A 16329-nucleotide genomic window follows, 5' to 3' on the forward strand; every position below is an offset into this window, starting at 1 on the left:
ACATAGATCATAGTAAATTACTGATAACGTGGTATATGGGTGCAGTATATTGGTAATAATATACCCTATAATAAGGTAATAATGTAGCGCATTATTCCTAGTAGATGCTGTAAGGTGCATCAAGTAATAACGTAGTAGACTGTGCTTTATATAATAATGGGGCACATAGGGCATTTACTAATAATGTACATATAATGCAATATGTAATAAAATGTAGTAGACGGTACATTATATAATAATGGGGCAGATATAAATGATGTGCATATAATGCAGTATGTAATAATATAGTAGTAATCGATGGTGCATTATATTATAATGTGGTTTGCATGGTGTGTCATGTAATAAGGTAAGTAGATGGTGCATTGTTTAATAGGGTAGTAGACGATTTGTCACACAGTAACATGGTACATGCTGCATTCTTTAATAACATAGTAGATGCTGTACGGTGCTTTATGTAGTCGGCGATAGCGAGAGTGCATGATGTCATAATGTGGTGCATGGCCTATTATGTAACAAGTTAGTAGATGGTACATGGTGGACTATTTAATTCAGCAGGTAACATATTAATACATATGGTATTACGCAGCGGGTGGTGCATTGTCTGACCATGAGGCGCATTGTGCATTATGTAATAATGTAGAGAATGGCGTATCATGTAATGATGTAATAGATGGTACATTATGTAATAACAGAGGAGATGCTACATGGTACGTCATGTAATAGATGGTACATTATGTAATAACAGAGGAGATGCTACATGGTACGTCATGTAATAGATGGTGCATCATGTAATAACAGAGGAGATGCTACATGGTACGTCATGTAATAGATGGTGCATCATGTAATAACAGAGGAGATGCTACATGGTACGTCATGTAATAGATGGTGCATCATGTAATAATGTGGAGAATGGCGTATCATGTAATGATGTAATAGAAGGGGCATTATGTAGTAACATAGTAGATGCTACATGGTACGTCATTTAGTAGATGGTGCACTATGTAATAAATTGGTGCGTGGTATATTATCTGACGATGTAGTAGATAGCGCATGGTGCAATATGTAATAATATATTACATGCTGCATTATTTAATAACATAGCAGACCTTACATGGTGCATCATGTAATAGAAGGTGAATGGTGTATTATTTAATAATGAGGTTTATGATATATTAATAATATGAGGCATGATGGGATATAATTTAATAATGATGCATGTGATGTATAATAAATCAATCAGTATACTGGAACCATCAAATAGGGAGTCAGATACAATTCTGCTGTATTGGTTACTAGGAATTACACCAAATATAAGCCCACTACTCTCTATTAACTACAATGTGTTAATCATCAATTCTAAGAGGACTTTTAAAAAGCAAATTCATTAAATTATAGTAAAATGAATTTAAATTAAATTCACATATGGACCTATAGGCTTCTAACGGAGTATTTTTGGAGACCACATCTCTGTCTGGGAGCTCTTTGGTAAGCAAAAGAAATGTGACAACAATTTTCAGCAGAGATGTGAACATCAAACACTTACAACAAAGCAAAAGAGAGAAGGGAGAAAGAAGAAGATGGCTTCATACACATAAAATAATTTTCTTTGCAATGTTCCTCATCTCCTGACATTTGCAGAATAATGAGGGAGCTCTTTGGAGACCCAACTTTTCGCTAAAACATTTCATCTTTTTCTTCCACTTCCATTTTTTTTCCATGGGATGGGAGAAAAGAACATCTTGGTATTATATGCATTCAGTAAATCTGTTCTCTCAGCACATAGTACATAGGCGGTGGGGGGTGGGGGGGGGGGACAATATATGAAATTAAATGAAGCCCTCCGAGAGGAGAAACAATAAAGAGTGAATAAGAATGGAGAAGGGACGGATAGTCTTTTGTGTGGCCGTCACAAAGGGAGGATGGGGAGACGTTAGTCAAGGTTCACACCCATTTGACTTTAACGTTAAAAACAATTCAGCCCTTGAATTCATAATCATGGCTACAGTATGGTCGGGGGAACCTCTGACAGAGGACAATACGTTATAACAAGTAACTGTTCCCCACCTACCAGGTAAACAACATGGACTTCCAAATACACATAAAGACTCACTAGATGCACAGTGGTAACAGAAATAGTGGAAATCAAGACAGGTACTTCATTATTCTTCTAGATTCAAGGGACGCCAAGGCAGAATATAAAATTCAGCAAACTATAATACACATGACTTGCATAATACAGAATACATTACAGGGCGCAACAAAAGAAAAGGCAGCATATGTTGAACAGACCAGTAGTCCGAGGGTTACTGACTGTTGGCCTCTCTGTTAACAAAGGCCACTCCACCATATGCTGGCCAGCAGTGAATGAAGAGGGAACTTCTGTGCTTCTGGTGTCCTCACAATGCATATTCAAAGAAAGAAGACAGCCGTAGATAGTAATTGAGGTTTTGAAAACCCTAATAACTGTTTACTAAGTAACTGAAAATGGGGTGATCTCTAGGCAGCAACTACAAACTTTGCCAGCCTTATTCTTCTGTTCTTCTACACTCAGTCCATATGGGATGAGAAAACATATTTCATTGGCCATATGGATTTTAAGCATTTTTTTACTGCGCTGTGATGGAGTGTATGGCTTCATGACCATATGTGTTGAAAAATTGTCTATTATCTTGACGTTAAAAATAGGTCTTATGCAACCAATTCTCAGCATCTATTTTGACAAATGGTGCGAAAATATTCATTTTTTTTAAATTCGTTTTTGAATTAGATAAAATATATTACTTGGTTGAACTTGATGGACTTATTTTTCCCAACCGTATTAACTATGTAACTATGTAACCCCAGCTGCCTTGTCTCCATTTCATTGGGTAAATATTAAGGTACAGTAAGCCATGATAAGGGACTGACATGAGCTGTAGCCACCTCGAGAGTACATGGGTGCATGGTAGTTAAGGCTGACTGTCACAATGCATTGTGGGGCTATGGCAGCAGAACAAAGGGTTTTGAGGAAGGACCTGGAAGCTTTCTTAAAAAAAATAGAGTGGTAATAGGATTAACAGGTGGAGCTTTCTTTGAAATTTTGAATAATAGCATTTTTTTTCTTTTTCTTTTACTATTATGTTCTAATTTGTCCAAAAGGACAAAATCCATGAGAGCCGAAGTCTCCTACATGGGGTGCATTTTTTTAATACTGGTTATGATATAGAGTGTTTAACCCATACTCAGACTTGGCTCACGGAGCTGTGGGGGGGGGGGGTATTGAGGTGGCAAGTCAGGTGAGAATGGGTTGAAATGTGTATCCTACGTGGCCAATGTAGCAGCACTAAGCGGTGCTGATCACTCAGGCAAGTTACACAGGCATTTTTCTAATCACCTTTAATGGGCAGAGTGACAAGTAGCATGTGTGCTGCTCCAAGCTGCTGTTTACAAGACCCTCCCAGAGCTGGTTAATAGCATCCTAAAATACCGTAACAATAGGGAGAATAAAAGACGATGGAATAAAACGAATCATGTCGGCTAATAAAAATGGTAATTAAAACGCAACATGCTTCCTGGGATTGTCTACTAGAGAACCTCACTCGAACGAAAATGGTGGCAAATTACCCCATTTACATTTTCACATTAAGAAGCATATTAAAAAAAAAATTGTAATTATCATTTATAATAACTAACCAGAAATCAAATAATTCTGTTAGTTTTCAAATTGGAAACTTTTGCAGTTTTCAAATTTCATTCCATTTTACTATTTTCTACCATTAGTATCAGACTAATCGTCTTTTATGTACTTTATTGCTTTCATTGCTTTTGAGACAAATTTTGAGCACATATACTGTATTAGATTTTTTTTTTTATGCTCTTTTTTTCCCCTGGAAAAAAATATTCATTTTCAAGGGTGTGTAACATTTTTTGTCACCAGAACCATAAATTCAGTCCAATTTATGTAGTGTGTACTTTCCAGATTATTAAGCAGACCATTACTCATTATAAAATCAATATCGATTTAACCAATATGCCCCCAAGAGATATATCTAAAAGGTCACATGCAAGACGTCACATTTTCCCTGCTTTGAGTTTAATTATGGATATTATTAATCGGTGCTGCCACAGGAAGTTTGGAGTTGTATTATTTTTTTGTAGAAATTTGAGCTCACATTTACAGCTAGTTTTATGAGGGAAAGGCCGGTGATTTTAAAACTCAGATATAAAAAAAAAAAATCGAGTGATATGAAAAAATAGCACAATATTTTGTGATATTTCATTCATGATGGGCTGTACCACCAGGCTTATCAGAATAATATACAGGTGATCTAAAAAAAGGGACTGTCCAATGAGTCTATACATTTTGATGAAAAAAAAGTAGATTTTGCTGCGTTCGAAATTTAGAATTTTCCATCAAATCAAACTTTTTAATATACCGTCATAAACTGGTGTGACTACGAGGTAGCAAAAGAAAAAAATAATAATAATGATCAGAAAATTAGCGAATTAAAAAAAATAATTCAGACAAAATACAAAATAAACTGAATAATAATAGCAATAATATTAGATGTTATAACTAAGACTTGAATTACTTGCTTAGCACATATAGTAAAACAATTACCTGTAGGCTATTATAGTATCATCCCCCAATAAATTAGATTTTACATTAAAAAGTACAAATGTAATCTGGACAAAAATCACATTCATCATGGAGAACTTTAATTTGATATAATTGCGTTGAGTTATAGAACTGAAGTAAGATAACCCCTACCTCCAGAATACTTCAAGGGTCCTATTCCATTAACCCTTGTCTTCCTGTATGCAGTATACACATCATATACATCAAACTGCCCAATGTACTAGACATTTCTTTGGAAAGTAATATTCAGTCTGAACACTTGGAAGCAATGAGGAATTTTTTAGTTCAGGAATACTTAACAGTAATTCTGAACACCAATTTCTATAGTATTTAAACTGCGACCTGCATAAACATGAAAAACAAGTGTAAAGTTACCTGGTAAGTGCTGGTGGCATCTGTATTGCTGTCAGTGCCCAAAGCAGAGAGCTTCTCCTTGAGTTTGTGGTGGGACCGGTGACGCAGGCAGTAGATGACCCCAGAACCAGCAAGAACCCCAATAATACAGGCGATAGAGATCAGAGTGAGGACAATAAACTTAGTTGAATCTTCTTCTTCCAAACGATGAGGCAAAAGCTTCAGCTTGCTTTTCTGTGGGAGAGGAGAACAAAACCAAAAAGAAGTCACAAAGAATCCAAACTCAACAACAGCAAAGACAGGACAATAGTCCTCCAAAATGAACACTGGTGAACCCTACACTACTAACAGGGTAACCTCGAAGACATGTGCATACTGTTTGAAGAGCTAAGAAGCACAGAGATTCAATACACACCATCTGAACTCTAGAAATGGGAAGAAAACGTGAAGTCAACTTGTACCTGAGGAGAGGACGCACCGAGAGGTTACATCAATCCATGGGTTACAGTAGAGCGCACATAAATGCATAATCCCTGGACTGCACTCTCCTCGCATCCATGTGTAAAGTTGTCCAATAATTCCCCCTCATTAGCTTCATTATAAAGGTGTATTAGCAACAATTAAAAACCCAACAGGAAAAAAAATGTGAAAAGCCTGGGCAGGCAGATTGCTGCAGGGCGCTGTGGGCACCCTTCCCTGCTCACAATTAGCAGAGAAATGAATTGGGGAGCAGTGCTGCCTGCTACAAGATGAGGACAATTAGCAAACTCTTTCCAGCACCTCATTTCGCGTGCTAACAAAATGGATTTTTCCCCATGAATGCCTGCCTGGCCTATTCATTATCTCTTGTCTATTAGTAATTTTCTGCTCCGTATTCAGCTGGCCAGCTCTTAATGTCCTCCTGTCTTGCAGTGTACACAGTGCCTCTAATGTTAGGCCCAGTCCATTTTTATCTTGGCACCATAAAGGACACCGAAGCAATTATCGCCAGTCTTGACTGTAAAAGCTTGTCATTAATTAGCCTCTTGCCTTCAGTGCAGTGGATTAGCTATTGCATAGGCTGAATTAATGGAAATGGACATTCAATAAGACTCCCAAGCTCTTCTCGCCTGGTTTCAGAGGAGGAGGATTGTTAGGTTTGGCAGCCCCAGGAGGTGGATAGAAAAAGAGAAGGAAGGAGGAGGGGAGGGGAGAGACTGAAAAACCCCCTCTAAGCCGAGCAGAATGGATCTGAGATGCATGTGTGGCTGAGAATACAGCTCATTGTCAGAGGCAACGAACAAGCCTTCGATGGCCCCACCCTGTGGTTCGATCCTCCCCTCTACCCCCCAATGCAAGGCTACAGCCATGGGTGTGCACCCCCTAAAACACAGCCAGCCCTCTGCGCGATACGAAATTTTAACAAGTCACGGGGATCCCTTTTGACGGAGATCCACCCCTTCCTCACTATTGTCTTCCCATAACTCTCTACACGATGTTAAAATCTTCAGCTCGCACGGATATTCAAAGGGTTAACCATACTGTATACGTTTTTTTTTGCCAAGTAAACGTCATTGTGAGCCCCCACATGAAGAAGATGCCAAGCAGATAACTTTTCCAGGCTCCGGGCATGTCTTTCAGAACGCTCGATAGCGATTCCCATATTCGCAAAGATTTATATCAGATTTTATCGTCTACAAGATAATTATTGGCTACATTACATCGATTTATACCGGCAGCTCTGACCTGTTCACTGTAGCATAACCAAGACCTGGAGGATTACCATACATAACAGGCAGCTGGAAGATTCCAGCTACCCGAACAGCAAGAGACTCACCCATACTTAACATAAGGACCGTAGATTCATGAGAACTTGGAGGACAAATACGACCATATGCAATCAAACCCAGTGCCTGCCCAGAGTTGGCATACATACACACCCACCATAGTAACTTGTTAATCTATGTGATATACTTTTTCATGAAATGACTCAATAAATCTACGCTTGCCTGAATTTTCTTCCTATTTAAAACTGTGCACACCTACACAGCCCCATCCACAGTCTCTTTGCCCTGCCAAGCAGAGTCATTGACGTGTTCCACATCTGCCTGGGGATCTATTCATGCTCTCAATCAGGGGGCGTATTGGGGTTATAATAGGAAAAAAGGGAAGAAAATATAAATTCTGTAACAAAAATAAATAAAAAATAACCCCTTAAGTGCTATAACTTTAAGACATCTAGTGACTTAGTGACCAGTTTCCAAGGCACTTGAGACTACGGTGGAGATTTGTCACAAAGAGACTGCGCGTTGTCATAATTTACTCCAAATGTATCAAAAGTTGGTCCATCAAGTCTAACACTTCTGTCTTGAGATGTTACTCCACTTTCTAACCCACCCCTTTACTGGGGGAAGATTGCAGCAATATTTGTGAAATCTGCCTTAAAACACCTCAAAAGCCAACCCAGACCACTCCGCAAATAAGTCCAAAAAGTTTCAAAGTATTTTGCTACTTTTGGAACCTGGAATTGTGGAGTGAACGGCTTAATATATTCCCACCAATACCTACAAGTATGGCAAGTGGCAACAGGATGTATAATAAGCAAATATTACACAAAACAAAAAAATTTGAATAGTGTTACATTATAAGGATTTGAATTTTTTTTGGGATATGTAGTGTCATTTGTGTTGCACATATACCGGCCATATTCTTTGGACATCATACATGCCAGAGATCAAAACATGGCATCAAACGTGGGGGGTTTAGGTTGGCTCAGTCCCAGCCACATTTTAAGACCTTAAAAAAATCAGCAAATTTTTAAAAAAATATGAGGAACCACAACTTTTTCATGGGCACAGCGAGCATTGGGCTTGTGTGCTAAATATTTTTTGGCTGCCTACAAGAAGCAATTTAGACAATTTTTTGTGGCTAAATTGACGAAAAATAAAAGGAATAGATGACCAGCAACAAGATACAGTCCGAAAAATCATAATCTCTGAGGTCAAGACTGAAGACAGGACATTCGTGCTTAACACGGAGTGGAAACAGACCTGACAGGAAGTAATAATAGTAATAGTAGTAGTAATAATAATATGCTTCTGACACAACTGAAAGTTAGGGAGCAGATCAACCAAAAAGGCAGGGGGCAGCCTGAATGTTTTAGGGTCAGTGAATAAAACTCCAATCAATCATAGTCTGGTATCTCACCGCACACTCCCATCATTGTGACTCGGGCTATGCCTGGCACAGGGCCATTTAGTAACACTTCACAGTATACGTGCCTACAGAATCCTGAACGCAAAAGGTCATATACAGAATGCCCATGTCTATGGGTTTGTCTGAGTTTGTCCAAGACAGCAGACCTGATTTTGTCCTTTGGCAATATATATATATATATATATATATATATATACACACGTTTCTATAGGACTACAGGTCAATTCAGCATTTTACTTTAACTCGGCAATGTATGAATAATTCTGCCCCCCAAAATGACAATTTCATCCATGGCCTTCATAGATACCTAGAAAGCTGTCCAAGTAAAAAAATAAAAATAAAGAAAAGAATGACTTAATCTTTATGATATCAGAGGAAATAGATCAGAAGGCTCTTCCCCTTTTTATCTACGGTATACGCACGCCCACTGATGTGGAAGGGATTAAACCCCTATAGAGTTTAACTCCACACAACCTTTGCCCCAGCAAACACAAGTCAGAGTTCACTTATTATCCGTCTCCTGAGTTCTGCTGGGAGGGAACAAAACGTCAAGGGGAAAGGTTACAATCTGCATTATAAAAAAACAAGATTTGTTGTATTTTTTAGGGATTTATTTTGGTCTTTTAATAGAAACCATGATCATGTGCCACAGGTCCAGATTTAGAAAGGTCCCATATCCACTGTCCTCACTGAGGTCGACCTGTTAACTCTTTTTTTTTTTGGAAATCACTCATTTGCTGCAGTCGCATCATTATTTTTATGAAATTTATATGCACAGTTTTACGGCTAATCAAAAGGTTTTTCTCAGTATGACTAAATCTATTTCGTTGCCACCATCCCATCCTTAATAGGTTTTCTAAGCACCGCCTGCTGTTTTATATAATATCCTTTTATGTCTTCTCTATCAGGGAACATAAAATATAGCTACTAAAAAGACAGGTTTTATGTAAACTACAGTATAATTTAAAACAAAAAAAAAAACACGGTCATTACCTATTTCGTATAATTACAGCTGCTTATCTGTCTTGGAAAACCTGGTACCAGCAAGCTGCTCCAAGCTCATGATGATCGTCATCATGCTGAGACTTGTGGTGCAACACCGTCGTACAGTAGGCTGCCTTTAGGCCATGGCCATTATATCGGATTATACTTTCTTTTTTTATTTAAATGCTGCCCTGTACCAGGAATATGTGACCCAATAACATCCACACAGAGGGCAGATTGGTATGGTACATATATATATATAGAGAGAGAGAGAGAGAAACATGGATATAGTACAAAATGTGTAAATGTGTTCCCATTGATATGTAGTATAACATTATGTATAGAGACGCAGCATCATATTCTAGTATGTTATTTACTTATTTGGATGCTGTGATGTAAGTAGAGGTATTTAATAATCTGATTTTAACAAGAAACAGCCAGATTACATCTATCTATCTATCTATCAATCTATTATCTATCTATCTATCTATCTATCTATCTATCTATCTATCTATCTATCTATCTATCTATCATCTATATAGTATCTATCGCTCTATATAGCAATTATCTATTTATCTAGATATAATCTATCAATAGAATTACTATCTATATTTTATCTACAGTATGTGTTCAATGTCTATCACTTATCTATGTATCTATCATCTATCTAATCTCTTTATTTATCTATTCAGTACCTATCTTATCTATCTAATATATATCACCTATTATCAATCTATGTAATATATCTATCTAGTTACTATATATATATATTTATTTATTTATATCATCTATTTATCTCTCTATTATCTATCTATCTCTCTATCTATCTATCTAGTATCTATCTATTTATCTAGATATATACTCTATCAATAGAATTACTATCTATATATTATCTACAGTATGTGTTCAATGTCTATCACTTATCTATCTATCTAATATCTATCTATCTATCTATCTATCTATCTATCTATCTATCTATCAATCTATGCAATATATCTATCTAGTTACTATATATATATATATCTAAATTACCTATCTATCATCTCTCTATCTATCTATCTATTTTCCGTCTATCTATCTATCTATCTATCTATCTATCTATCTATCTATATCTATCTATCTATCTATCTATCCGTCTGTCTGTCTGTCTGTCTATCTATCTATCTATCTATCTATCTATCTATCTATCTATCATCTCTCTATCTATCTATCTATCTATCTATCTATCTATCTATCTCTGTCTAGTCATCTCTTCATGCATCCATCCATACACCTTACTCCCGTCAGACATTCTGCCATTCACAAGCTCATTTGTGTTGTCTGTGCAGCTAAATGTTGTGATAAGTATAAAGCAGGTCTCCCTTCTGGTATGAAGCCTGCTGTCAGCTCAGTCACTTGCCTCCATTCTCCATGTTCCTGGAGTAACATGTGGATGGTGCAGTCAGGACTGTGCTGGGGAGAAGCCTGGGTTAATTAGAGGCATCCTGTCAGGAATCAACTCAAATTGTGCGAGGGCTGTTTAAATATTAATGAACATGACATTTACAGTCAGATGTTGTCTTAAAGTAGAGCACTTCTACTCGGCGCTGGGTCAGCGTCTTACAGCTCAGCACGCCGCTATCCTCTGTCTATATCAGTGGTCCAGGTATTATATTGAGAACTGTGATATATGCCATGGACATATCTGACAAGAAGGCCTTAAAACGAACTCCCCCATGGTTGCAAAATGGCTGAAATGATTCCTATATTCAACCTGAATTTTTCCTTTGAACTTTTTTCTCATTTGTCTACACAATGTAGATGTAAAAATCTAGAAGAAGAAAAAAAACTACAAAAAGTTATGTATTGCAGATACCCCCCCCCCCCCCCCCCTGGCCTGAAGACCTGGATCTACACAGTAATAAATAAACTGTGATAGACCCCAACCAGGGCACTTATTACAATACATCTATGAGACTGATCAGGCGCCACAGATGAAAATACACCAAGAGAGTACTTTTTAATATTTAAAACATTTCGTACAAGTAAAAAAAAAAAATCAAATTAAATTTATGCCCCCTGCCTCTATTTACTTCTATGGAGAGCGTGTGGTTCATTACAGGGCTTGCCCCATGTATTAATGACATCATGTCTAATAAATCTCACCCAGCATCACCCATATGGCAGATAGCAGGTGAGGTGTCAGAGCGCTGCTCTGGGGCTTAGTATTCTCCATCCCTATTAGCAGAAGGAGCAGGAGGCAGGGTGAGGCTGTGCACCCCGGGTGTGAAGATCCTTTGTGCTCAGGGAGGCATTGTTCCTCTGTGCAGAACAAATTGTACTTGCAAATCTAGCATTCACAGACCCCCTCCAAACTCAGGATTGGGGTGGGGTTGGGTTGGGGGTACTCGTGCTGTTTAAGGGATGCACAACTCTTTGTATGTATATGGCTGATGACTTTATGGCTCTGCTACTTTGATTTTAAATAAGAAGATTTTAAAAATACTATGTAGAATAGTAGAGTACAACTGGCATATAGTATAGTTACAGAAATAACTGTATACACATATTCACATAGGGTGATAGTACAAATATATGTGTATAGATAGATAGATAGAAATCTGGGTAATAGTCCTACCACACCTTTGGGACTGACCAGACATTGAAAATTCATAATCAATTCAATACAGTTCATGCCTCGAAACATTTCCTAGATGTTTCTTTCTGAACTTTTAATACACCCCCTTACCCTAAAATATTAAGAGGTAATTTTCAGCAAAGGCCAGATATCACATTCCAGAGTAAGACATAGATAATGCCTTATTCATAGACATAGATAATTCCTTACTTATGTAAATAGATAACTCCACTCTCATGGACATAGATAACTCCTGACTCATGGACATAGATAATTCCTCACTTATGGAGATAGACAATTCCTGACTTATGGACATAGATAAATCCTATCTCATGGATGTAGATAATTCCTCATTTATGGACATAGATAACTCCTCTCTCATGGACAGAGACAATTCCTCACTTATGGACATAGAAAATTCCTCACTTATGGACATAGATAACTCCTCTCTCATGGATGTAGATAATTCCTTACTCATCGACATAGATAATTCCTTACTCATATAAATAGATAATTCCCCACACATGGACATATAGAATTCCTCACTCATGGACATACATAATTCCTAACTTATGGACATACATAATTCCTAACTCATGGACATACATAATTCCTCACTCATGGACATAGATAATTCCTCACTCATGGACATAGATAATTCCTCACTCATGGACATAGATAATTCCTCACTCATGAAGCCTTCAGAGATTCCAGGAATTATCAACCCCAACGACAACTATATACTCCAGTAAAACAGATACTCCAAAACCCATCATAGCCAGATGAGTATTTATGGCTTCACTCTACAGAAAAAGCTTTCTGTCTTTTAGACATGCTGAAGCAATATCCAGTGGTGGTGGATCTCATCATGGCTTGCTGTATCTAGGCCATAAATATGGAGTACTAGAACCCAACTGTATATTAAAATGCCATAGGCACAGCCGTCACAGCGACATAAAAACATATGTACATAAAACTATACATGCACATAATAAAATTAAAAGAATCTTATTAGCTTCTAAAATGCAGATGAAAAATTATAGGGAAGCATTTTATAAACTACATTAGATGGATTATTCTGCAGGTTTTTAGCTATTATTTTTTGCATTGATGGGGCAGTAATTTTAGAACGATATAATATGTTATCTGACACGTCATTGAAATGGGGTTAAATGAATACTGCGTGAACTTTATCATGTTTCAGTATATTTATAATGCCAGTATTACTGTCTGTTATATGAAGGTTTATAGATCATAACACCTTCCAGAGGCCTGGGTCTACTGGAATACCAATTCATTTACCTGTACCATTTCTATAAATGCCAATATATTATATATTACATTGTGTTCAGCAGAGTGAAAATACTGAAATTATATTTAATAAATACATTTTCAAAAATCTACTTAAATATTTATTTTGAGAAATATTAATCTTCTTGGCATTACAGTTATTATGATTACAGCAGTTCAGAGGTAAAATCTGAACACGTTGAAACTGGAGCACAAACACGAGTGTACACTACATATTAATGAGTATTTTCATTAACCGTCTTTACACTTACAAGGCGTATTATCATCAGTACTGACCCAACGCTCCCCATCCCCCACCCTATCCACCTGCTACGTCCTACAATGGTAAAGCTGGATTAACCCTACCGGGTCCCAGAACCTTCTTCACCACACACAGCACCGTTTTCCATACAAAATAAAAAAATAATTTTAAATATACTCCTGATCTACAATAAACATCTAGCAAAAGTAACAGTTCAGAGCACAAAAAGGAAAAATAGAAAAAAAAAAAAAAAGATAACCCAGTTGAGTTGATGCAGATGAATGGCAGCCATAAAACTTGAGTCATTTACCTGGTTCCATTGAAGGGATAAGGATTTATGAGTAAGTCTCCTTCAGGCGGAAAAAAAAAACTGAAGATGTTTGCGAAACAAACAAAAAGAAAAAAAAAAGGGGGGGAAATGGACTAAATCCTTCTTCTGCATGAAACTTCTGGAGAGCCTCACGCTCTCCACTTGAGCAAGAGGGTAAGCAACAGAAAAGAAAGAGACAGAGGGGGTGTAAGAAGGAGTTAGACAAAAGAAACTCACAAGGCAGATCCGGCAAAAGCTGGCATACAGCAGCTGCTGTCCAGTGGGTCTCACAGTGATGATCCCTTCATGGGAGGTTCTGAAGATAGCTGTTAAGAGGTTGAGGCAGCAGGTGCCTTCAGCACCATGGAGAGCTCCTCTGTACACCAGACGCCAGACCTGGCCCAGGTGATAGGAGCCAGTTCCTATTTAATCTGGAACCTCTTCTCATTGTCATGGCTGGTGACAGAAAAGTGCAGGCAGGGCTGAGACCGGTCCTTATATCCGAGCCCCCCGTCTCATGCACATGGCCTATCCACTCGTTGCTATAGCAATACCTCCACATGTTGCTGACAGCAATTGGCTGTGGAGGCCCTCGCTGTTAATAGACCCTAGCTAGAGTGGAGAATATGAATGGGCTTGTGCTTTGTCACTCATTTGTAAAGCCGTGCGTGGCTATTCTTTTTTCCCCCCCTCCTTTCATTCTTTTTATTTAACATTTTGAACCAGTGTGCAAGATGGCAATTTAGAAACTGAATGTAATAGACAACTGGAGAGAAGATAGCCCCCCTCCTTCTTCAACCCTCCTTAAGAAACCTTTAAGGCTGATGTTAGGCTCTCTGCAAGGCCATGAAATTCTTTGCATGAGAATATGCACCATCACTAACATACTCATTACAAAATGACTCAGGTAAAATTCTGCCAAAATCTTTGCGGACGTTTCCCATTTAAAATGCAAGATTATTAACTCGCTGCTTTCCATACTTGTTCAGATTATACATACATCACTGCTTCAGATAGATTTTACCCTCTTGAATTGGATTTCTCAGCACCATTCCACCAACATGGGGGACCTTCATAGCAATGGTGACACATGGCACCTCAGGTACTTCTAATTCAGTGAAAACTCCCCAAAAGACTACCTTTTTCAGAAGACCAACCCCTTATGTTGACCAGATTTTCCATATTGGATTTTCAGTTCCACTATATTTTCGCATGCACTGGTCATCTTCTTTGAGAAGCCTACCCCCTCTGGAAGACCACTTTTCCATGAAACTTTGGGTTGATGTCTTATTTACTGAACACAGGGCTATCATATTTCCCAGTGTCGACTGTTTGCTTCGGTCTGGAACTGAAAGTGCTCTGGTTGCCTGGAAAAGTGTCTTTCTTTCTCTTTTTCTTAAATCACAAAAGTACAGGTTCGGTAGAATCAGAACTTTCTGAAAAACTTTGGTCAAATATATTTATTTTAGAGTTGATTCACTCATCTAATCCCTAATCCCTAGAACCAGAAAGGGCTCACAATTTTCCAGTCTCAAGTACACACATCCAAAGGTCAAAGTGAACCGAAAGGAAACCATACAAACTCCATGCATGTTGACCTAGTCCGACTTCAAGCTATGGCCACAACACTGCATGGCAGCCATGGCCCCTTGCGGAAAAAAGGGTCCATATACCATCCGGAGATATGGACAACTTTTAAAATAGACCATACATGTATGGATGGAGTCTATTTGGAGTCTTGCCGAAAAAACGGACAAGGATAGAAGAACAATTGGTGGTCCATGCAGAAAATCACCCATGTTATTATCTTCAGTCTAGGTGATGTTGGTCCTAAATTCGGACAGCACCCGGACGCAAACATCGCTAGTCTGAAAGCAGCCTAGGTCATGAAGACACTCATATCTTATTCCATATTGCAGTAAGAACACAAAATGCTGACATGTGTCATGAGGACGACTGTTGCAAGGAAGCACATGGCCGGTCACTTTCTGTAGCACACATTGGTCCCCTCTCACCGTACGCTGTATGACATCATCGATTGTAGTCATTCACTGAAAAGCATAGACATGAAAGAGCAAAGTATAGACTGATAGCTTCGTTCTTGCTTCAATAATCACCATCGTTTCCCACCTGTCCTGTAGAAATGAGCAGTAATATGTCTCACCAAGACATGGATAACTTGAAGGCTGCATTCACATATGACTTGATGCCTGCTTCTTACTTGCCCCAAGCCAAAATACTGCCAGCTTCACCCGGCACAACTATACGCTGTAGTTGTAATGAGTCTGACACTTGAGGACACACAGGGTTGATTTCACAGCTCAGAACTAACAGCCTGTTAACAAACCACCAGAGTCCTGAGGGGGGAGGGGGGTTAAAACATTTTGGCTCATCTTGTTCTCTCCCTCTGCTAGGCACAGATATAACATTATGCCACTAAATGCCAATTTATAGGATCAGTCATGATATTTTATTTGTACCTTCTGACCTGGGAGGGTAGTACGTCAGATCCAGGTGACAGGGAACGTGCACATTAATATTGTTTTACCTGTTCTAATTAGTATCTTTAATGTCAGATTCTGCTTATATTTATTTATTTATTTATTTTATGCACTTATATAGTGCTACTATATTCTGCAGCGCTTTACAGATATTAGCATCCAACTGTCCCCAATGGGGCTCACAATCTAAGTTCCCTA

At 38.2% G+C, this 16329-nt stretch overlaps 1 protein-coding gene across 1 annotated transcript in view; it reads right to left on the reverse strand.

Annotated features, from left to right (window-relative positions):
- The window catches only part of PTPRN2 (protein tyrosine phosphatase receptor type N2), a 1243324-nt gene that overhangs the window by 125083 nt on the left and 1101912 nt on the right, over window positions 1-16329 (reverse strand). Inside the window, exon 13 of the mRNA XM_040434195.1 lies at window positions 4994-5206. Coding sequence (XP_040290129.1) covers window positions 4994-5206 — 213 coding nt within the window. The remainder of the gene's footprint in view (window positions 1-4993; window positions 5207-16329) is intronic.

The sequence above is a fragment of the Bufo bufo genome, chromosome 5 (assembly GCF_905171765.1).
Source record: "Bufo bufo chromosome 5, aBufBuf1.1, whole genome shotgun sequence".
In the NCBI taxonomy this organism is placed as follows: domain Eukaryota; kingdom Metazoa; phylum Chordata; class Amphibia; order Anura; family Bufonidae; genus Bufo; species Bufo bufo.